Here is a 24,444-nt window from a genome sequence, read left to right on the forward strand (position 1 = left end):
TAGGTTTTTTTTACTTACTGTAGGTTTACGTAACATTTTGTTGAATCTTATTCCACAGATGACTTTGCATATTATCTGAATGCTTGTTCCGTTCGTGTACATGCTATTTAAAATTTTAGGGCCGTGTTGGCTCAGAATAATGGGAACTCTGGTCCAATACAACTTAAGCACCAGCTGTAAATGATTTCAAGAGTGTTGGTTCTGTGTTTCAGTTGAGGTTGGGCAGGGGACAAGACATCATCAGTGATCCAACTTCTTACCTGATGCAGTCTCATACCTCCTACTGTCTTGATTTGACAGTCCCAATTAATCCTCAGACACCTCAGTTTTCCAGCTGCTTTTAACAGTTTCTCTCTCTTCTCTTCCAACGTTCCTCGTTTGTCCTAAGTTGCTGCAAAAAATTAGTTTGCCCTCAACTCAGCAAGGGGTAGAGGAAAGGGCAGAATCTTGTCCTTCCCAGTAAGCCCAAACAAAAGCATACTGCTGCAACCCCTCCTAACTTATGTATTCTTCAGCATTCATTACTTTTGTTATCTTGAACCCACTCTGATAACACATGGCCACATGAGTCCTGGTTTTCATCTCTGAAATGTTGAAGGATATGTTATCAATGAGAGCCGGTTTGGTGTAGTGGTTTAAGCATTGGATTACAAGTCTAGAGACCAGCATTTGAATCCCTGGTCGGCCATGGAAACCCACAAGGTGACCTTGGAAAAATCTCACTCTTACGGCCTCCAAGGAAGGCAAAGGCAAACCTGAACAAACCTTGCTAAGAAAAACCCTGAACCTGATAGGTTCACCTTAGGGTTACCATAAGTCAGAAAAGATTTAAAGGCACACAACAACAGCAGCAGCATGTTAGCACTGGCTATTAGTCAGGAAACTAACCCACCTCCTGCCTCAAGTTCAAAGAATGTACCCATTACAAACCACAGCCTGAAGCAGAGCCCACAAGGAAGATCAGGCTCCATCCAGATAATTTATTTTTCACGGGTGACTGGGCACAAATTGCACAACTTGTGAAAGTATGTAAGTGTTAAATTTATTATCATTGTCATCTGCTTGTTGGAGCTTTTTAGATTATAGGCAAAGACTTCAGTCCTGTATAATGGACTTTAAAAAGGGGTTCAAAGCCAAATTGGCACCAATGTTGGCTTCTTTTGGGGGCCAAGTAAAAACATGGCTCTTTATGAAAATCTTTGGAGCATAATCTTATTATTATAACTTTTTTTCTACATGCACTTCATTTTAACTGTTTGAGCCTTTGTTGTAATTTGTTTAACATGCCTTTATCTTATTTAAAGTATTGTTCTTATCTGGAATAGTTTTCAATTGTTTCTATTGGTTTAATTGCTTGATGCCTTTAGAACTCACAACAAAGGGCAGGAGATAAACAAACCTTTGGTTCCTTTTTGGTGCAAAAGTAAACTAAAATCTCTTGTGATAGCGATACACACATCTTTCACTTATCTTGCTATCTCTGACCTAGAAGGCCCCTCTTTTACCAAAAGCCAGATCTCATACATAGGATTTGGTCAAGATCAAGGCACTACTATCTTCAGCTTGATCAGGGATATAAGGAAGTATAGTGACCTTTACTTATTGTTATGTGTCTTTAAGTTGACTCAGACTTATGAAAAATTGATCCTAGGATTTTCTTGTCAAGATTTATTTAGAGAATTGCCACTGCCTTCCTCTTAGGCTCAGAGAGTGAGACTTGCCCAAGGTCCCAAGTAGATTCCCATGTCTGAGTGGGATTTGAACTCTGGTCTGAGAGCCAGTGTGATGTAATAGTTTGAGTGCTGGGCTTCAACTCTGGAAACTAAGGCTTGATTTTTTGCTTTGCTGTGGAAACCCACTAAGTAATCTTGGGCAAGTGCAAACCCTCTCAGCCCATGATAGCTTTACCTTAGGGTCTCCATAAGTTGGAAATGACTTTAAGGCATACAACAACAACAACAACAACAACAAACCTTGTATTCCAGCACTCAAACCACTATACCACTCTGACTCTCTTGTTAACCTATACATTTATCTAATATTTTACTTGGTTTGGGACAGAAATGGTTCTGTTTGTGCATTAGATAAGGTTCTGGAGCCCACTTGGTAGATGTGAATATCTGTACAGTTTGCATACATGTCCACATGATAGATGGTAGCTGCATTTCTTTGCTTACTCCATTTTTCTCCCTGCTCCCTCCCCCCAAAAAAGGAAAGGAAAAAGCTTTCAGTACTAGTACTAGATCCAATTAAAATAAATTTTGTTGTTATTTGCCATCAAGTTGACTTTGATTTATGGCAACCTTATGTCTACGAGATCTCTAAGATCCCTGTCCATCAACTGCCATGTCCAGGTCTTGCAAACTCAAGGATGTGGCTTCCTTGATTGAAGCAAAAAAGCCAGTAGTGAAGTCTCCTTCTTTTCCTACTGCTTTGTGCTTTCCCAAGCATTATAATCTTTTCCAATGAGTCACATCTTCTCAGAGATTATTGTACTGCCTTTCCTTGCAGAATGGGCTGAAACTTTTGAATTTTTTTTTAAAAAAACGGATGTTATCACATACCTGCGTGCCCAGTCCAGAGGCATCGCGTGCTGGTTCTAGGCATCCCATACCCGATCCATATTTCTCTGGTACTTTTTGAAAGAACGGGAGTTTCCTGTTCTTTGCAAAGTATGGGAGAAGTACGGATTGGGTATGGGATGCCAAGATCGGGTATGTGATGCCTCTGGACTGTCTTGAATGATATCTGTATAACACCCATTTTTAAAAAGTTTCAGCCCGCACTTAGGCTGGGAGGAAAGGCATCTCCCTCATGATATGTCCAAAGACCAACAGCCTCAGTTTAGTAATCTTTGCTATAGTAAGAGGTCAGACTTGATTTTCCATTCATTTGTCTTGAATGGTATCTGTATAACATTTCCAGCCTCACATTTCAAATAAGATGATTTTGTTCCTGTCACCTTTCTTCACCATCCAGCTTTCATAAACAGAAATAGAAATAGGAAATACTATGGCCTGGATGATTCTGACTTTGATATTTAATGACATTGGCAACCTTTCAAACATAAAAATAGAAACAAGATATATATATATATATATATATATATATATATATATATACAGTATATATATATATATATAGTGTGATAGAAGCCTATGTACTCAGCTGTCAGATTCAACAAGGCGTGGTTTGTGTGGCCTTATGTCTTTGTATCCTCACCTCCATCATCTCTAGAACCAAAACTATGTACTAGTATGGGTCAAAATAAAAATGTTCACTGTATGCATTCTGAAATGTCTCAAAAATGCCTTTTTATATTTCCCTTCTTAAGCCTCCCCTTAAGACATGGAACAGCATGTGGATTTGGGTATACTTGGCATGTCCTGCCTGATACTATATATGGTACTATATCAGGGCAAAGGCACCCAGAAGGAAATGGAGTAAGTTAGAGGCCTATAAAAGCAAGTAAATCACAGTATGAACCCAGCGTTCCAAAATACTTGGCTGTAATGAGCACATCTGCTAGCACCAGCCATAAAGCATCATATTCTACCACTTGACACACTGTGAATCAGACATCTTTATACTGCTTCATCTGACTTCTAACTGAAAGGTTAAAGCATTGCGTACCTGCAAAAGAAAACCAATTATAACAAAGCTGTGCAGACATTAGATGAAGCCAGATGAAGCTTGGAGGATGTAATGTCCTTAAATTAAGTCAGATATTTACTTCTAAAAAGGATTTATTTTAGGAACGGGCTGGAATTGTGTATCCATTCAGATTATTATCATCCCACTTTTCTCCCAAGAGTGGGATCGAAAGCGGCAGATAAAACTATATTTTTATAGCTACCCCATAAGGCGTGTTCTCTCGGTTGCTTATAAAACAAATGCAATATTAGAACATAGGTATATGTAGTAAAAACTACAAACAGTTTAAACACACTATCTCAGCAGAAAATTCCAGAAGTTATTTAAGAGGCCTAGGACAAGATTCTTTACCTGGCACTGAAAATACCATAAAGAAGGTCCCAAGCGAATCTGAGGTCCTTCCTGCCCAAACCACCTTTGTCTAGTCTAGTAGTTACCCACTTCACTTCATTTGGCAGGGGAATTTGGAGTGGGATTTAATGTTTTAGATAGAAAGTATGGGTGAAGAAGTTCTTTCAGGTAACCTTCTTGTGGTAGAACCAGTGCAGGTTACAAAGCACAAGCAAAATAGCAGTGGCATCACTAGAATTGGTGTCATCCACTGCGGGTGCCAGAAGAGAGTTGCCAGGGGGGTGACAATGGACTGCCCCACCCTCCCTCTTCTCCCACTGTCTTGCTCACCTGCACCCTGGCCAGTTGTCCACCTCCTAACCAGACTACTGATGGGGGGAAGTGCTACAGGCTCCCAATGACCCATTCTAGGTCTGGTGTGGCTACTGTGTAAATGAGGAAGGGAGGCGATTCCTTTCTCCCTTGCCCAGAAGCTGTGCCAGTCCCACTGAGTGTCTCACTAGCTACCCCTCTGGACACCCAGTATGGACCACATCCCTGCATCCCCCTAGCGATGGCTGATAATAACATAGTCAAAATAGCATGTCTAAATTAAAAATGGTGCATCTTTATTTTGCACAAACTGTAGCATCTAAGCCATTTTAAAAGACACTGGTCTGGAGCTGTCTAAATCAAAGGTTCTGGAACTGTCTAAATCAAAGGTTACTAGAGAATAATTGTGGCACAGGCCTGAAACACTTGGGTAAAAAGAAGTGACTTCCAGCTGCACTGGAGGCATGCCGTTTATATGACACACCTTGAATGCAACTGAAACATGAAGCTGTGCCGAGGCCGTGCTCTGGTCCTTTAGACCGGTGGCACAGGTTGGGGTCAGAGTGGGTTGTGAGGTCACCACGGACCCAATCTGTTTGTGGCCAGAACAGCCTTAGGCAGCTCTTTCCTGCCTGTCTGCTCTCGGGGTAAGTTAGTACTAATGAGGTAACTTCACATCTTTTGCGTCATCACATGGATGGAAAGGGGAGGATATTTGATTGAGCAGCAGCACATGTGAAAAAGACCTTGAGATCATTGCTGATCATAAACTGAACATGAGCCAGCAGTGTGATGCTGCAGCAAAGAAGGCAAATAATATTTTAGCCTGCATTAATGGAACTGTAGTTTCCAAGAGAAGAAAAATAATAATCACACTATATTCTGTGCTTGTCAGGCCTAATCTGGAGTAATGCATTCAGTTCCACACACCTCATCTTAAGAAAAATATAGACAAGTTGGATCAGGTTCAGAGAAAGTCAACAAGGATGATGAAAAAACACACGAGGAAGGAGTTGGGCATGTTCAGTCTGGTGAAGAGACGATTGAGGAGTGACATGATTGTACTCTTTATATATCTAAAAGGCTGCCAGAGAAGGGTGTAGGTTTGTTTGCTGCTGTCCCAGAGGTCAAGATCTGGCCTAAAGGTTTTAATTGGCATTCACTTTTGTTTCACATTAGAAACGTCTTTACAGTAAGAGGATTTCAACAATAGAATCAATTACCTAGAGAGTTGGTGGGGTTTGTTTCTCTGGACATCTTCAAACAGAGGCTGGACAGCTACTTGCTGGGGATGCGCTAAGTAACTGGATTTCCTGCATGAGGGGGTCTTAGGAGTCAAGCAGACTGGCAGCTTGGAGTGGCCTCTGGCAGCTCCAACCCTGATGGGTCCCCAATCAGCTGGGGACTGTGGTACAGGACAGACAACTCTTAAAGTGGGCCCCCAAATGGGCCACCAGCAAGGCGTGGCTTTTTGCTGCTCCTTTTGCTAGAGGCCTTGGGCCACCTTAGGCAGCGTGAGAACGGCTTCAGGCTGCGTCAGGGGCATGTGTCATTGCATGGTGCACCACTGAAGTGGCCGGAAACTGCACTTTTCGGCCCATCTGTTTCAGGCCTTAGACTCAATGGTCCATGAGGCTTCTTCCAACTCTATGATTCTATGATCTCCATTAGAGATTTAAATTTTACTTAGATATACCAGTGCAGCAGATCTGTAATCTTGTTTCAGAAAGAAGTGAGATCCACCTTGTTTTCTTCCAGAATTAAATACATGTTAAACATTCTAAACAGCATAATTAGACAAGAGGCTGGGCTGCCAAAATTTTGGCACCCCCTCCCCCCAAAGTAATTGTGTTAGATTACCAAATTTATCATGACAAATTTACAGAAATCCCTCTCTTCCTTTCCCCCAATTGTATCCTTGCAAGAAAGCAATGAAGTGAACACACACACACACACACACACACACACACGGTTTTGTTTCAAGACTCAGTTTATCCTAAAGGGCAAGGAGAAAAAGGGAATGAAGCCCATTTAGACTAACATTTCATCAAAGTGCATTTCACTTTATAATCCCCATCCTTAAACCTAATAAATATCAGCCAAATTAGTTCTTGCTGAGGCTTCCGTTTTCAAATGTTACATATCTTTTAATTTGTTTGAGTTCAGCATGAAGCAGTTCTATTTCTGAGTAGACTTCCCCAAATTATCCCTCTTTAAATGCTTTGGCCTATAACTCCCACTATCTCCACCTACTGGAGACCCTGACTGGGGATGATGGGAGCTTTAGTACAAAAGAGTTGGATAGACCATGTTGGAGAAGGTTGTTTTAGAACATGGGTCTTCAGACACAGCCACCAAGGTGTGGAAATGGCCACTATGGCAGGGAGGTAACGGAAGCAGCTAAAAAAAGAAGCACCAAGTTAGAATATCCAGATATGAATAGCCTTTTATTTTCCCCATGGGCCAAATTCCCTCAGATGTTTACAATTTATCTTAGGCAAATAAAATGAAGGATGACACTCCTCAGCACTCTGGCTTAAATCTCTTTGGACCTCTCTTTAAAGAGTTGTCTTATGAATGAATAATATGTGGGTTAATTATAGGTCAACATTTCTTGAGCAAGCCTCAACAACAAGTATGGGTAACTGTGGCCCCTCTAAGGACTTTATTACATGAGGCCAAAAAGCAGAATTTGGACAGGATAAAAGTGTCTTTGGCTGGTACTTATCACATCATGTCTGTCCTGCTGCACTGTCCTGCCTTTCATTTGTTACTGTTGTATACCTTTTCATTGATGGGCAACATCTATCAATAGGCTCTCAGTCTTACTGCTATTCCATTACTTCATTTGAGCAATATGTCCTTTCTGCTGCAGTCCCACTTCTCAGGCTGTTATATGGTGTGAGTGGTCATGATTCTGCTCCTCTTTCCCCCTCTGAGTGATCGCGACACCAACAAATTCCCAAAGCATGCTGCTGTGTGCACATTTACACAGCAGCCAGCACTGCAAGGCAGTTGGCAGCTGTGATCACTCATCTCCCTCCTTCTTCCCAGATGGCATGTTTGGCAGTGCAGAAAACAGATCACACAGCTGTGGATCACCAAAGGTCTATCGTTGGGAAAAGTGTGATAAGAAATGATGCCAAACTGGTATGCTTCCATTCTTAAACTCGTGAGAATATGGTAGGGCAGCAGGCTGATGTGATAAAGTCCTATATGTTGATTAACTAGCACTCCCATCTTATTAACCAGGTAGACTGCTGGTTAGTGCACTAACATCTGGACCACCATAGGATGCCCAACCCTGTGGAAAAATAAGAGTATGTCCAATGAGACTGTTAACATGAGTTCTGAAAACAACTATGGTAACTCAAAACAAAGCAGAATGGAGGCATTTTACACCCCAAAAATAATGCTAGTTATTGTAGATTTTAATTCACTTTACCTACAAGGGAAATGTAAATTTAAAAGTTAGTTGTGAAAAGCAAAGCTGTTCCTCCAGGCATGTGGAACTAAGGAAAACATTCAAAAGCATGTGTTACAGACAACATTTTTTAAAAATTAAACCATTTACAATTTTATTTTGCACAATGCATACAGCTTGTGAGTTAGCATACTGTTAAGGCATAAGAATACATTTGTCTGAACAGAAACAAGGCTTTTAAACATGTTACACTAAGGATTCAGTAACAAAAATCTTAACTACAAAAGGAATGACAAAAAACCCTCTACAAATGAGATGAGTTTAAGTGTTTCCACCCCCCCACAACTTATTCAACATTAATCATTACATACAATGCAAATACAATCTTCACATGTCTTAGAACCAGCCTAAAACATTTTTTAAAAAAAGTCTTCAGACTTTTATACACTTTGCAAACAATAGTTAATGCTTTCCAAGTTCCCTGTCAATCTAATTTTCAAGGAAAGGAAAAAAAATGAGTACAATCCATTGCAACAGTACTTGTGGAAGATTTACTGAAATGAATTCAATATAAATCTTCAGTTTCAAACAGTTTTTGCACTGAGCTCTGACCATCTACTTGCAGATACAGACCGTATCTTTTTCCACCAGGGATATATTCAAGTCTTTTACTCCAAGTCTCAAGTCAAGTCTCAAGTTCTTACCTTCACACCTGAAGTTGAATCTCAAGTCCTTGTAAGATATATTCAAGTCAAGTTTCAAGTCAAGTCCCAAGTCTGGGAGCCAAAGTTTAAAAGGAAAAAAAGAGGCAGGGTGTGTTTCTTGAAGGGGAACAGAAAATACATTAGGCATTGGGCTTGAGGTCTGGTTGGCAGCCTGCCCCTGATGCACATTGGAAGAGCTTTCTAGTTTTGACAAAATTTGGAAGGATCCTTCTGCCATTGTCTAACGTGTTTATTGTTCCCCTCAGAGAAATGCAGTCAATGCTCTGGGGGCAGGTCTTACCTGCTGCTAAAAGTGAATGATGCCAACAAGTCAGTTGCTAAAAATATACAAGTCACAAGTTGAATCAATGTGTTATTTATTACCAACCTGTGTCCAAGTTAAGTCGTTGGAGCAACTTGAGTCTGTGTCAACCAACTGTGTCAATCATCACTGCTGTCTGCCCTTGCACTAAGCTTCTGTTAACCTTCATGCCCCAGAATATGACAATTTATTTCCCCAGAGTCTTGTTTTGTTCTAGAATCCATGCAGAATTAAACCCATAATATAGGCAATTATAGATGGTGGAGAGTTGGAATCCAGTTGCTTTCCAAATACAGATCTTTTCCCCCTGCAAAAACACCTAGGACAAAACAAGTTCTAACAAACCTATTGATTTTTGCCATAAGGTATTATTTGTTCAGATCAAACAATGTAATGCAATAGTTCTCAAACTTCGGTCTGCCATGTGTTTTGAGCTTGAGCAGACCAAATCTTTGACTGAATCCTTGGCCAAGGTGACAGAGCTTCTTAGTGAATGAGTCCAAAGTGCCTGGAGGATCAAAGTTTGAGAACCCCTGGTGCAACTGTATTGGAACAACAACAAAAAGTCCCCTGACATTTTTTAAAAACATGTCATGGTGCTGCAGAACTCAAGTGACATACTCTGGTTGTCAGTACTTTTTTCCATACACATGTCAGCTCTATGTATCTTCTGGCTCTAGGTGTCTGGCTGGAACAGATTTAATTCTGGAGACAAAAATACTTCTTTGGACATGGGACATTTTTAATATATTGAAATTCTCATTAGTGTTTGTAAATGCTCAAGAACACAGACAATGCAAGATGTGTGTGTTTAAAAATCCCAATGTATGTAGAAGTGTGTGTGTGCTTTAAAAAAAGTCCTAGTGTATGAAGGTTGGTATCAGTAGACTGTTGGAAACAAGCCAAATGTTGTGTAATTCATCAAGAGGGAGGTGTTCCAGAAAAGACTTACACAGCAATTATTTTCATTTCATGGCAAACAAGATCTCTACAAACTGCTGAATTTCAGAACTGCTAAAACCCAAAGATTACCTGAGGTTAGTGGGTTGCAGCAGACCTAGGGACTAATCTAGTTAAAACCTATGCTACTGTACTTTACCCAAGGGATCCCCGATAATACAGACTTCTTCAGAATACTTCCAAGGACTATATTTCTGCAGCTCCTGCTGCAATCAATTTAATTCCTGTAGTAATCATAGTATTAAATCATGGAAAGGAAATCTGTGGCAGTTTTCCAACTGAACCAAGAAGTTCCTCTCTGCCACCTTTACCTCCCATCAGTGAGATAAGATAGGAGGTAAGACTGTATTTAAAAACCAGAAGGCTGTAGCATGAATTTAGACTGTGCTTTGTGAAGTGAGAAGCTGTTGCAACCTCCTCATGTATAGTTGCACTTTGTATGACTGGTAGGAAAATGTCCAAACCGGTTAGAAGTATATCTGCCTTTGTTTCAGTTTTGCCCTAGTCCATGCTCCATCCACTGGTGGACTACACCCCCCAAGACCCTCCTTAAATTGGAATCGATGTCTTAAGCTAAAGAGGATTCACCACCCCTGTCTCAGACCATGGGCAACTAGAAGATTTGCAGAAGAGGCTAAAAGTTTTGCTATAGCATAATACCAGGCTTATACTCATTCCTGCTTCTCCCATGCTGTGTTGTCATCTACCTTTAAGTTCAATAACCAAGAAGAAACTTAGACAGTTGAGGTGATGGGGCTGCACAGATGTTGCAGTGTATCTAACAAGAATGGCATCATCTCATAATTTGGTTTTCAAGGAAGTTCAAAGTTAACTGCTGCTTGCCTCCATGAAAAGGATTGAGAATTTTTTTTTCTTTCTGAATTCTTTTAAAATGTGAGAGTTGTCAATGTACTCCTTTCGTTAATCTTCTTTAGACATTCCCATGTGTTTTATTTTAGTGCTACCATCTTTTAAAACTCCTTTCTGAATCTTGTTACAACTTGCTAACATGCTTCTTGAACTGTAGGACTTAAAGCCAAATATGTAACTTCAGATGAGATCAAATCCAACACCATGCAGATGAGACCAAACGCTTCCTGATTTGCTGAACTCTTCTTAGCACAAAGTAAGGTTGAGATTATCTTTCATGTGATAGCATCACACTGAGAAATGTTTTATTTGATTGTTGTTGTGGTGGTGTGCCTTCAAGCCATTTCCAACTTATGGCAACCTTAAGGCATCATTATCATGGCATTTCTGGGTCTGAAACTGTGTGACTTGTCCAAGGTTACCCAGTGGGTTTCCATTGCTGAGTGGGGAATCAAACTGCATTACAGGTCTGCAATCTCAGTCTGAAGTGTTGGTCCCTATACATTTTTTAATGTACTGTATTTATTACTTTTTTTTTCAGTAGTTGTCCTGGAATTATATTTAATACTGTTTGCTCAAGTTTCCAACTGTGAAATCATTTTGAAGGTTTGGTTTACCTGTGTTTTAAGGGCAATACTTCTCCTATTTTTTATTACATGACAGTCTGATCAATTTGTACTGTCTATTTCTTGATCTGTAATACGTACAAGCAAAGATTTTGAAAAGCACCAAACCACTCTAGAGTGCACCTAAATATCTCCTTCTGATTCAGTGCTGGTCTGTTTGTTAATAGGACTTGAATCACAGTCCCATTTTTGTGGTATATACTTATCAAGATTGCCCTTAGTCATAAAATTACATGGTTTATTATGAAGTTAGATTGTGCAATTTTTTCAGCTTGATGTAAGCAGCTCAGGGACAACCATATTATTATTTTTTTCAGTGGGTGGGGCACGATTCTGAGCAAAATAACATTTTTTTTTAAAAAAAAGCTGTGTATTCAGTATCATTTAATGTAGTGGCCTTTTGTGATTCACCATAACAGTGTTAGGAAGACTAGGGAACACTGCTTAGATACACTACCAATGCACCTAAAGTATTACAACTTTAAATGTTTGTAACCGTAACCAATGTGTAGAAATATTGAGCTGACTTGAGACTGAAGTAACTGTGACAGATAATCACGTGTTCTTAACCCAGACTTGGAAGTAGAAGGAAACATGCCATCAGCCTGACTACCTTGAGTCAATTTGAATTAAAGGTTCTCATCCACTTTTGGTACTCCCACAAATATGGTAACATAGGAGCTCTCCAGACTGGCTGGATTGGGGCCACAGCAACCTCATGCTGCAGCCCTGATCCAGCCTCTGGAGAGTGCAAAGAGGAGCCGCAAAAAGCAGCTCCTTTTTGCACTCTCCAAGGGGTGTCATAGCTGCGGTGGCATGTTTATGATGCCCTTCAGTGGTACATTATGTGGATGCAGTGCCGAAGGTGTGTCAGGATGGTGTGCACCAAAATGGCACCATGGGGGTGGAGTTAGGGCATCAAGAGTGAGGACGCTGCACCCTGACTCTGCCCACAAACCGGCACAAAGTGCTGGTCTGTAAAGGCCCTTAGTTATTTGCCTGCTTAAATGAATGATGAATGGACTTCCTGAATTGTCTTAAAGACCAAACTAAATACAAGTACTTATATGGATGTCAGTAAAGTCTAAAGTTGTATGTAATGTTTTCTTTTATATGGTATTGTATAATTTCCACAATATTCAATAAAGATTATTAAAAAAACTAAATACAAGTAAAAAAAATAAAATAAAAATGCACCAGCTATTATTTGGAGTGAATATTGTCTTTGGTATCAACAAGTATTTTTTCTCCTAATGCAAACCGTAGAGAAAAGGGTCAAATCACACCCACACCCACACCCACCTGCAGCAATCCCATTAATTTTCTGTCCCTCTGGAAAACAATCTGAATATTTAAAAAACACTACACATTAAATATAAAAACATTAAAAGCCAGGTTTAAGGCTTGCAGATTTGGATCTGGTAATGGAAGTGGCCTTAACAGAACCTCTGTATTTATTTTGACTTGAAATAATTAATGTAGAAAGTTTTGTAAGTTCTGAGCTTCTACTAACATTAAACTATTCTTATAAATTATCTTATTTACAAATAAGTTTTGTCAAAGCATATGCTTCTAGAGCACACACACAGAGAACAAATTAACAAATTTGCCATTAATTCCTTTATGTTGGAGGTCAAAGTTTTAAGGCTCCACCCAAAGAGCAGCTTCCCATTGAGATAATTGTACAATTGGCTGATAGAAAAAGCAGTAACAGAACAGTGACACACTGTTCAGCAAGTTTTTCTTCCTTCCCTCTAATCTCGCATTTGTACAAGGCACTCCATATCAGTTCCCACTAATCTCCTGAATTGCCATTTGGACTAGTGATTCAGCCTTCTTGACACTTGAAAACCCATCTCATTTAGAAACACCCTTACTTTATTCATAAGGCTGCTTTCTGTGAGACAGTACATCAATTTCCTTCACACTTGTCTCCTACTAGAAAGAAAAACAATGGAACTCATTTATTTTGCATCAAAGGTGGGCTAATTTCATGCAGCTCTTGGTCCAACTTCAAATATTCTCTGTGAACAATCAGTTGAAATCTCTGCCAAGAGTGATCTATATGTTCCTCCCCTTGGAATCCATTGGCTGGAGAGGAAGGGGAAGGGAGCGGCAGAGAGAATAATGGTAACCCCATTTTGATTGTGGCTCCATCCACTATTTTGAGCTTGTGGCCAACTTATTACCATGAAGGAATGCAGCCCGTGGGGTAGAGATAGTTTCCTTACCCCTATTTACAGCATCTTAAAAGGGTTACACCTGCTATAGTTCCTTTTCAATGCCAGGCAGCTGAAACCTGTATTTGAAGCAGATCTTAAGGCTAAATAAACAAACATAAAAATTGGCGTAGAAAACACCCTGTTCTCCATAGACAGAAAAAATGGTGGCTGTAGGATCAGAACAAATTGCATTATATAAGCTCCCACTGTTTCTCCATCTAGCCTGACAGTCTCAACATAAAAAGAAATCCATTAAAAATTCAGTACTGTAATATAACAGTTAAATTCAATTGGATGTATTTCAATTATATATACAGTATATTTACTTTTAAAATGTGTATTTATTAATTGGCACAGTCTAGTCTGTTACTGGCTACTCCGCATTTCCAGTAGAGATCTTTGCCATAAATGGCTAGCTGACATTTTGTTAATTGGAGATGCCAAGAACTGAACCCAGGACCTTACCCATTCAAACAACAGGTTCTAACACTAAGCCATGGTACTATCCCCACCAAGCAGAGTTTTGAAGCAATGTTACAGGTAGCATGTTATTTTTTTTAAAGTAACATTAATCCAAAACACACTGCAGAAATAATCCAGTTTGAAACCGCTTTAGCTGCCTTGGCTCAGTGCTAGGGATTCCTGGGAATTGTAGCATCAGAGCTCTTTGACAGAGAAGGTTAAATGTCTCACAAAAGTAGAGTTCCTTGAATTCCCTAGCATTGAGCCAGAGCAGTTAAAGTGGTCTCAAACTGGATTATTTCTGTAGTGTGTTTTGGACCACATAACAATTAACTTATTCTTCTTAAAATGTTGCTTTGGAGGATGGGAAGGATTTTTGTATTTTTAAAATGCATTAAAATCTCTAAAATGCACTTCATTAACATACCACTTTCCAGAACACAAAGTAACAGGTAATGAATGACTTTTATGAAATGGTATTTCAAGCTATGCCCTTGCATTTCCCTGCCCCCATATGTATCTTTAAAATATGTTATCTCCGGCAGTATATGTATGTATATGGTCTACATGGCATTTCATACATAAGATCTGTGCAGGAACTGTGTATTGTAGGGCACTGAAACTTTGATTTCATTCCTCCCTGCATGCAAGAACGCCTGAGCTTCAGTCAGGACACACACAGCTCTGAAAGAAAAGTGAACATCAACATTTTCTGTTTTGTTCAGAGTTCTTTGTGCTGAGCTGTTAAGTAGCTTGGTTCCAGATGTACAGTTTTCATAACATAAGAAAGTGGTTGTAGTTATATATGGCTCCAGGAAGAGACTGAATTAAGACTATCCTATCGGCAATTTCACATAAAGAGAAAAATCAATAACGCATTTATTTAGTGTTCCTCTGTGTCTCTGAAGGAAGTTAATGAATTTTGATCCATTTTCGCAATTTTCTACGTGCAGCAAAGCAAGCTTCTTTCTATTCAAGAGCACCTGCTTGTGCAAAATACCCTATCTTATCGACTCCTCCTGATCTGGTAACATCAGATATTATTTGCTGGGATATTTTCCAATTTTGTTTAGCTTGCTGCTATTTATAAAGTGAAACTGCAGACAAGGAGTGGCAGGTTACACAGTTCAAATGGCAATGTGCCTGCTGTAAATCAGCAATTCCCCCAAGATTATCTAGAGAAAGATTTGATTACCCAAGATGCTAAAAATAAGATCCCTTCTCCTCAATAAATCAATATCAATAGAAGGGATATCATCCAAAAACACAAGAGCTTTGAACAGTTACTGTTGTGTACTAGAACACCTAGAAGACGTTCAACCTCTTTCAAAAGTACAGTAGTCAAATTAAAGAATCTGGCTCCACTCCCCCCCCCCTTTTCTTTACTATTTATTTTGTATCACTACTATAAACACAAGAGAGCAAATAGTATTCACAAACAGGACCATTATGTACAGCAACTCTGAGACACAAATGGAACATTTTGCCAAATAACAAAGCTCCTATTTTTCAAATAATTTATATTTGGGATATTGTCTGGTGCTTTAAGACAAACACAAGGATGGGCTAGGTTTGCAGATGAGAAACAATCCTGCAGTCCTCTGGGTGGATGCAGCAACAAAAATGTGTCTCAGATATGAGTCCTCAAACTATTCAGGGGCAGAGAATGCAGTAACAGTTTAAAGGGCAAGGACACATTTGGATTACAAACAAAAGGGTGACTCATCTTTAGGATTTTTCCAAAAGGAATGGAAAGCGATTGTGAACACTGCACTGAATGTACAGCTGATACTTTCATGTTTCACAGTGTGTCGGTGTGAATCACTACTAATCCTAGTGTTCTGAAAGATCAGAACAAGTAACACTGCAGTTGTAGATTACTGTTTATTACATCTAACCTCTGCACTAGTAAAACCTTATTTCAAATGCTTCTTGTTCAAAATAGTGATCCAAATTAAAGATACAGAATTCAAGATAACACTTACTTTAACAAGTATTACCTTTGGGTAGTTTCCTGTTGGTCTTTCTGCTTACTACAGACAAGGTCAGAATGAGGCTGGAATTTTTACAGGTAGAGTTAATGCCACCACTTTAGGTAAGGCAGTGGCAGTATACTGAAATCATGTCTAATGCTTGGAGTGCTGTTTGGAAAGATAATCACACAGCCTGAGAATCAGTGTGGCACAGTGGTTTGAGAGAGTTGGACTATGACTCTGGAGGCCAGGGTTTGGCTCTCACCTTGTCATGAAACCCGCTGGGTGGGCAAGTCTCATTTTCTCAGCCTCAAAGAAAGGCAATGGGAAACCTCCTCTGAACAAATCTTGTCAAGAAAACCCCATGATAGGTTCTCCTTAGGCAGGCCCGGCTCGTCCATATAGGCGAACTAGGCAGCCACCTAGGGCAGCAAAATTTAAGGGCAGCTTGGCGGCTTTTTTTATAATTGGTTATGTAATTAAACAATATTAAAGTGAAAACTCATTACAGCAAGTGATGTAAAAGCAAGCTACCATATGACGGTTTCTTTATACAATGGCCAAAACATAAATGTGCGCCCCCCCCCGTGTCCATGATACAGCCACATGGTGCATCATCCACTTTCCACATGCGCCTAGAATGTAAGCTCAAGGTCAACACCCCCCTTGCCTCTCACCGCCTACCTGCCTTACCCTTGGTGCCACAACACTGAATGCCAGTCGCCAGTCATCTTGAGTTTACTGTTTACAACAAACAAACTAGTCTGTTTTCATGTTTTGCATTTTTGGTAGTAGTGATCACGCAATAGTGTTTCAGTGTTTGCATTTGATTTTGAATGTTTGCCTAGTACGTTTAATACTGTGTCGCAATCTTACGACAAGTTTTAAACTAAGTAAAGAGGAAGTTTTAGTTGTTTAGGTGAGTATTCTATTTATTATTACATTATTTTAGGGGATGGGGGGGGCGCACAGCCACCCTGTATCCTATGTGTTTTATCATTACATAATCAGAAATCAGAAAAAGAATATTGTTCTATAAGGCAATAAATTAGGCTACAGAGACAATACAAACAGAAGGCTAAAACTTTAACAAAAGGAAACAAATTACTTATATTGACTAAACACTCCAACCTAGACAATAAAGTAATACAAAACACTATTTTCCTGTGTTTTTTATTGAAACTTCATTCCAAATGTCACAGCAATAAAAACGTTTTTAACCTGTAAAAACCTAATTGGGTTTTTGACTAATTCTCAATACTGCGACAACAGATTGGAACCTAAGTTTTATGTCATGTTTAGCTTTAACAAATGAAACAGCAGAAGGGGTGAAAATAATTATGAAGGGCGACAGGGGGTGTCAAAATATTCTCACCTAGGGTGGCCAAATACCTAGAGCCAGCCCTGTCCTTAGGGCTGCCATAAGTTGGAAAAGATCTGAAGGCACACCACACACACACACTGCTTTTCATCTAGAACCAAACATAAAACTTATAGGAGAAGTAATAAAGGCAACTTGTCAGAGATGACAATTTGTCTAGGGCAGTGGCCCCATATTTTTTTTTTGGCTGTCACCTTTCCTCTTCAGTGACAATCCTAATGCCCACCCCTGACACCTATCCCAGGATGAGGAGCATGGGGAGGCTGCTTTCTCTCTGCTTCCACCATTCCTGCTTTCTTCAGCAGCCAGCTGGCCAACGGTGCCTACCTAGCCATAGACTATGACTCTGGCGATCTTAGGTTCAATTTCCTAAGCAGCCATGAAAACTGCGGGGTGATCTTGGACAAGTCACATGCTCTCAGTCTTTAACTTTTCAAAATTGTTTAACTGTTTTTTAAACTTTGTACTTAATTTTAAAGCTTTGTATTATTTTTAACTTGTACTGTTTCACATTTTTTAGCCGCTTTGAGTCCCTATACCAGAGGTAAGGCAGGATCATAATAATAATAATAATAATAACAATGATGATGATGATGATGCAAACCACTTCTGAACAAAACTTGCCAAGAAAAAACAATGATGGGTTCATTTTAGGGTTACAATAAGTCGGAAATGACTTGAAGGCACACACACACACACTCAAATTTTGTTTCAAGATGTTCTGTTGAACAATAACCTCCCAGGATGACTCTACAAACCCCCTTTTGCTTCAGGATTTAAATGCTATTTTGTATGAAAGTGGAAATACTGCAGAGAAATGGTAGGAGGTTTTTTCATTCACAAAAAATCTAGAGGCTTGTCCAAGAGCACATGCACCAAGGCTACAACCCTACAAAAATATTTCAAAAGTTTCATTGTAAGACTCACCTCCAAGTGACAAGGATTTGGTCTAAATTCAATGGCTAGTCACACCCAGAAGACTCATTTATTCACAATGTATTTATTGTAAGATACTATACCTAGCCAAAGAAATAATAAAAATGAAATGCACAGATATAGGTTGGGTGTCACCTGGCTTGATAACAGAATACATGAAAGGGATCTAGGATTCTAGTAGAACACAAACCAAACGTGTCAAACAGTGTAATGTGGTAGCTAAAAAAGTGAATGCAATTCTAGTGCCACTCTATTCTGTTTTGGTCAGACCTCAGTTGGAATACTGTGTCCAGATCTGGGTACAATTCAAGAAGGACAATGACAAGCTGAAGCATGTTCAGAGGAGGACAACCAAAATAGTGAAAGATCTGCAAACCATGCCCTATGAGGAGAAGCTTAAGGAGCTAGGCATGGTTATCCTGGAGAAAAAAAGCTTAACAAGTGACATGATTTGTTGTTTATAGTGACTTATGGTGACCCTAAGGCAACCCTATGATTTTTTTTTTTATGATAGCCATGTTTAATTATTTGAAGAGATGTTGTATTGAGGGTCGAGCAAGCTTATTTTCTGTGGCTCCAGAGGACATGGAGCAATGGATTCAAATTAGAGTAAAAGAGATTCCACCTCAATTTTAGGAAGAATCTCCTGTCAGTAAGAGCTGTCAGACAGTGGAATATGCTGTCTCAGAGTGTGTGGAGTCTCTTTCTTTAAAATACAGGCTGGATGGCCATTTGTCAAGAGTGATTTGATTTCTGCATGGCAGGGGGTTGGACTGAATGACCCTTATTGTCTCTTCCAACTCTATGATTCTATGACAATGAGATTTGCACAACTGTTGATATGCCATGCAGCAATTGCTTCAGTATGTCTACTCTTTTTGGGACTAACCATTCGGTTTATGCCTTAAAATTGTTTTTTCTATGTAAAAATTCACAGCATCAGCCATAGATGGAAAACAAGCTCTTGGCTTTTTTTCAAAACCATCATTTTCAGCTGGCTATTTACTGTATATTATTGTCATGTATAGTTTCACACCTCATCCTCTGTCTCTCACTACTAATTTATATCCTATTTTCCACTTTGGTTGTGTCTCAAGTTACACTGAGGTAAGTGGTTTAGAATACAGGGTAGATTGTAATAGCTAGAATGTCACCCAATACTAGATACCATTTATGCTTAACCTCACAGAAGACAATGTGGACACCAATACATTGTAACATTCAAAGGCCATGAGACCAAAGACCACACAAGCAAGGAACAAGATCACTGGTACTGCCTGCACAGGAAAACCATTAATGCAAGAATTTTGCTGAGACCCATTTAATTTCATAGATAATGGAGTGATACAGTTTGAATTGTTTTCAGGCAGAGACAGTCCTAAGCATAATAACTAGGAGGGTGAAAAGATTCCCCAATGTTTACAGAACAGATGCTGAAGCTTAATCATCTATTAATTCATGAAATTTGAGATTAGCAGACAATAGTAGTGCACTAATGCATTGCAGACAAGTCCTTTGTCCAGAAAACTGGGCAGGATTTAGTTTTAAATGATTTTTCTGCAAATATTTGATTAAGAACGTCCAGTGAACTCTAAGGCAGGTTAAAACACTGACAGTGTACCTGCCAGCTTGGATTGAGAGAAGCTTTGAAATGGTGCCAAGAACAACAGCTTGTGGGTTGAAGTGTTATGTTGCATAACCCATGTGGTAACAGAAGACAAGGATATAGTAACAGCTTTAAAAGATGCTACTGGCTGTATACAAAGATATTCTATTTACAGAGAAGGTGAAACAAAAAAAAAAATCTAATTATACATAATTGAAAGAAGGGAACTAATTGGTATCATAATGACACCACTGATCTGTGAAAGCCATACTGCAGGATGGAGACATGACGCTGTTACTGTGCAAAAATAAACTAGACTGTTATGTGTATGATTACAAAATGAACCTCATTGCTTGCTGTGCATGAGCTGCAATGTTTTTGAAACTTGCTTTCACTATGTATAGCCAAAACCTTCAGGAGAGGCAAAGATTCAAAATTTATTTGTCAAATAAGGGATTGATTAGAAAGAGGCTGCATGAATAAGATAATGCTCTAATAATCATACATTCAGATAAGCATATATACATCTACACACTGGCTCTCTGATACTGGCATGGAAGGGTTTACTTGAGTGTATTTACAGACGCAACCTGTCAGTCAACTGAAATTTCATTACAATATCTAATATTACACTAAATTAGATCTAGATAATTACTTTAAAAAATCAAGGGCTAGAGATTTCCTCCCTTACCTCCCCAATGTTAGCTCTGCTCTACAATGAAGGAAACATCTGGAAGAGAGCAGCATCTCAAGGGTAGATCACCACACAGTACAGATTGGAAATTGTAATCAAGGCCAGGAGACTCTGAAGCCTTGCTGAATTCCACTACACCTCTTTGAAATGGGGCCATAATGTTGTTGGACTTCTAGTACACACCTGATTGAAATGTCTTGAAAAAGACCAATAGGAAGTGTGTCACCATTGCACCCCTACCATAGATCTTTTCAGTCCAATTTGCATTACACAACAGGGATGCAAACGGAATGATAAGACTTGGCCAAAGCACTAATCAATCCAGGCCATAGTGCCAGCAAAACATTCTGGATCATCTTGTGATGGCAATTTACCCTAGATCACAACACTACAATAGACAGTATCGTTGTGCCCAGTCCTAAATATATTTTTGGCAGCCAAGGACTCTTTGGACAGGTGGCAGGTATACACAATTCTTCAAATGAAAACTCACAGCAGATCAGTGTTACAAACCAAACAAGGTATGAAAAACATTGTACATGTCATTGTTAACATATATATTTAGGATTCATGCAGAGTGAATGCTATGCTCCACGGTTTGTTCTAAACAAGAACTTTACAAGAACTTGGTATTTATTATTTGTCAGCACCATGCATGCAGCTATTTATGCATGGCAAGATGACCTTAGCAGTTTGGATTCTTTAGAGATGGTCCACCCATGCTTTGAAATAAAAAACAAAAAAGGAAAATCCTACTTCTTTTGAATAATTTCAACTACATCAGTTAACTATAGTAATTCACTTGTGTAGAGAAGCGCTCTGAAATAATATAGTGTAGTATTTTTGAAGCACAAGCTGTTTCATTTCCTATGTATCCTTTGAAATTTCCTTCTCAGTTGAAAACACTTACTTAAGATGGTCAAATGCCAAGCAACAGCTTGGGAGAAAATCACCACAGACATGTTTCTGTGAATATCAAAGCCTTATGACTTATTTTACACATTGTGAGTTTATTAAGTGGTCATATTCTTATGGGGAAAATGCACACAAGAGCCTCCCAGGTCTATTTTTCCATGAGAAGGTTGCAACAAAAATAATGAGAAATAGTATAATTGGGCAAGATTAATTTATAGTTTAATATAAAATGAAAACACAATACAAAGCCAAGAGCTAGTCTGTTTAAAAACAAGATTTTTTTAAAAAATTAATTTTTAGGATAGGACCAAGAGCAAGAAGGCAATGATCTACACTGCCCCACCCAACTTGGCTCCAGATCCCTGTTTCGCTTTTCACATACAGATGTGATTTATTCCACACACAAGCTTCAAGGTACATTAGCAGCAACCTCTACTGGACAGAGAGAGGAGTGTCTTTCAACACTGTACTAACTAGAGGTGCTAGATGATGCAAGGCCTCATGCTCACAGGATGGATCCACAACAATCCTGATCTTAGGACTCTCCTATGCCCCATCACAGATTAAGGGATGGAGAGATGAAAGGAAATAGATTTTTAAATCTATGGCACTTACATAATTTATAATACTTCAAGCATTGGTCTCATAAATAAGAGTATAAAAATTGCTCATGCTAAGCAATTAAAAATGTTCCCATCCAACATGCTCATTCTAAAACTACTGACAGCAACTGATGCCTGTCAGTTGTGGTCAATTTCATTTTGGTCAGCTTCATTTATTATTTTTATTACCTTACTGAAAACCCTAGTAAGAGGTTTCTGAGAAGTGTCTCTTGTTATGTTTAAAATAATTCTACATAACAGTGTAAGATTGTCTAAGGCAATGCTTGGCCAACATTTCCCCCAAAGAACATTTGTATTCCTGCAATATCATTAGTATATAATAAAAGTGCAATTAAAATTGGGGACTAGATGGGTTGAATTTGGTCATTTAAAAAAAATCATTATTTTGCAGCCAACTATTAATCAGTTGTCCATTCTGTACTTTGGAAAAGCAACAATGAAAACAGTAAGGCCTGTAGGAACAACAATGTGGAGTGCAGAACTGCATTAAGATCAGTGTTCATATTTGAATGCACAGAGCTTGTCCACTCCCACCAAAATACACAAAGTGCTTGTTTCCCTCCCCCCCCCCAGTTACAAAAAACATGGCAAATTTTTGCTTACAAAAACTATCAAGTCTTACAATCTGTACGTTGGAGTCTCTCCCACAAGGCTAAAGCAGAAATTAAAGATGATTCTCTCTGAGTACAAAAGTTAGTCCATAAACAAACAGTCTGACAGCATGACCATTGCAGTCTCCTCAGCATGTATAAATATGCCAGGGCCAGTCCATTTTGGGGTCTATGAACATCAGGCAGACAGGATTCCGATACCAGTAAGATATACTCAAAACAAACCCTTAACGTCCAAGGCCAAGTACTTCATAAAAGCAAGTCTGATATACTACAGCATCAGTCAACAGCAGCTACGCTTTGTCACTGAAGGCTGTCTTCTAAGTTTGAAGCCCTTACCACTAGATGGGGGGTTGGTATCTGTTGAAGGAATTCTCCGACCTAGAGAGAGAGAGGAGGTGGGAGAGCCATTTTATTAAGATAAGCCAGAAACAGGGTACTTGATATTTTCAGTTGCAGTGCTAAAAATGACTGGCACAAAATCATTTGCAATCAGATTGGATATTTCCTATAAAATATGCAGTTTATTATGGTATAGAGTTTGATTGCGTACTGAAGCCAGGACAGTCTTCAGAAGCATTCAATGAATTTCCCCTTCAACTTCTTTGGTAGTCTATAATACTGCACAGTTTTAAAGGACTAAAATATTAACAGTTTCCTAAATATTAAAGTATGTTTTCTAAGTACATTAAGCATCTGTGCACATATGGGTCTGTGCCTGTGTAGAGCATGACTTCAGAACCTTCTAGAATCTAGAGCTTTTGGCAGTAGCCATGCTTGATCTCCTTTAGTCAATCTCCTCAGTTCAAAGGGATGAATGAGAAAATGGTAGATGAAAATAAAGCCCACCAATATGCCTTCCTAGCTGAGGATTTCTTGAGCCCCTTAAATGGTTCCTTCATTCTGTTGGATGAAGTGTCACTGTGTCTCTCAATGGAAAATTGAAAGTCTGTCAAAGTAAACTATGCTGTAACATGAGGAACTTCGTAGAAGATACTCTAGTATTATTTGATGAGAATGCAAAAACATTGCCTAGCACAAAAAGTAGCTATCACAATATAAGTTGTTCTCAGCTCAATGAATTTTGGAAACCACCTTGGTGAACAAAGAGAATTGGAGAAACATATACAGAACATCTGGCGTTGGCAGGAATGAGGCCTGGAAAGACCTACTAATAACCAATCATCTGTACTGATGAAGACAAGCTTTTTTTTGGAGTTGGAGGTCTGCTGCCATAAAGGCTATTACTTTCCTCAACACATGAGGGATTACTGAAAATTCAAAAGGCAATAGGAAGAACTAGAACTAGTCTTCTCCAGGTAAGAAGTAGAGATATTTCATGTGTCTATGATAGAAGGTCACTTGGAACTAGGTGGCAAATCAATATCCATATCACAGCAGATGACCATTCCAAAATGTTCTTTGATATTGAAGTGATTGACATCTCTCAGGTCCAGGACAAATCTGAGAGTGCTTCTCTGTCTGGGAAGAGTGAAGTGATAGAAATGGAATCCTGTGGTCTGCTCTGTTGGAAGGAGATAATTTAATTTGTTTTTTATTTGTACAGATGCTGTACACTTCTTTTGGATGTAACCTGTTGATCTCTTCACATGTTGGGTGGGGGATAATATGTTGGAAGAATGGGAAAAAAAACCCATTGGGAGGCAGAGCATCAAGCTGCATCACATAATAATACTGAATTATAGAGAGAACTCAGCTAGGCTTTGGAACACCAAGGTGCAAGAGAATTTCAGATAGATTTCAGAATGTAATGTAGCAGTGTGGTACCAAACTTTCT

The 24,444-nt window shown here is 39.1% G+C and overlaps 1 protein-coding gene across 1 annotated transcript in view; it reads right to left on the minus strand.

Moving 5' to 3' along the window:
• Window positions 1-20,219: 20,219 nt before the first annotated feature.
• The window catches only part of RAB22A (RAB22A, member RAS oncogene family), a 31,036-nt gene continuing 26,811 nt past the window's right edge, over window positions 20,220-24,444 (minus strand). Inside the window, exon 7 of the mRNA XM_042464039.1 lies at window positions 20,220-23,027. Coding sequence (XP_042319973.1) covers window positions 22,930-23,027 — 98 coding nt within the window. The 3' untranslated portion in view covers window positions 20,220-22,929. The remainder of the gene's footprint in view (window positions 23,028-24,444) is intronic.

Source organism: Sceloporus undulatus, chromosome 4, assembly GCF_019175285.1.
Source record: "Sceloporus undulatus isolate JIND9_A2432 ecotype Alabama chromosome 4, SceUnd_v1.1, whole genome shotgun sequence".
NCBI lineage: Eukaryota > Metazoa > Chordata > Lepidosauria > Squamata > Phrynosomatidae > Sceloporus > Sceloporus undulatus.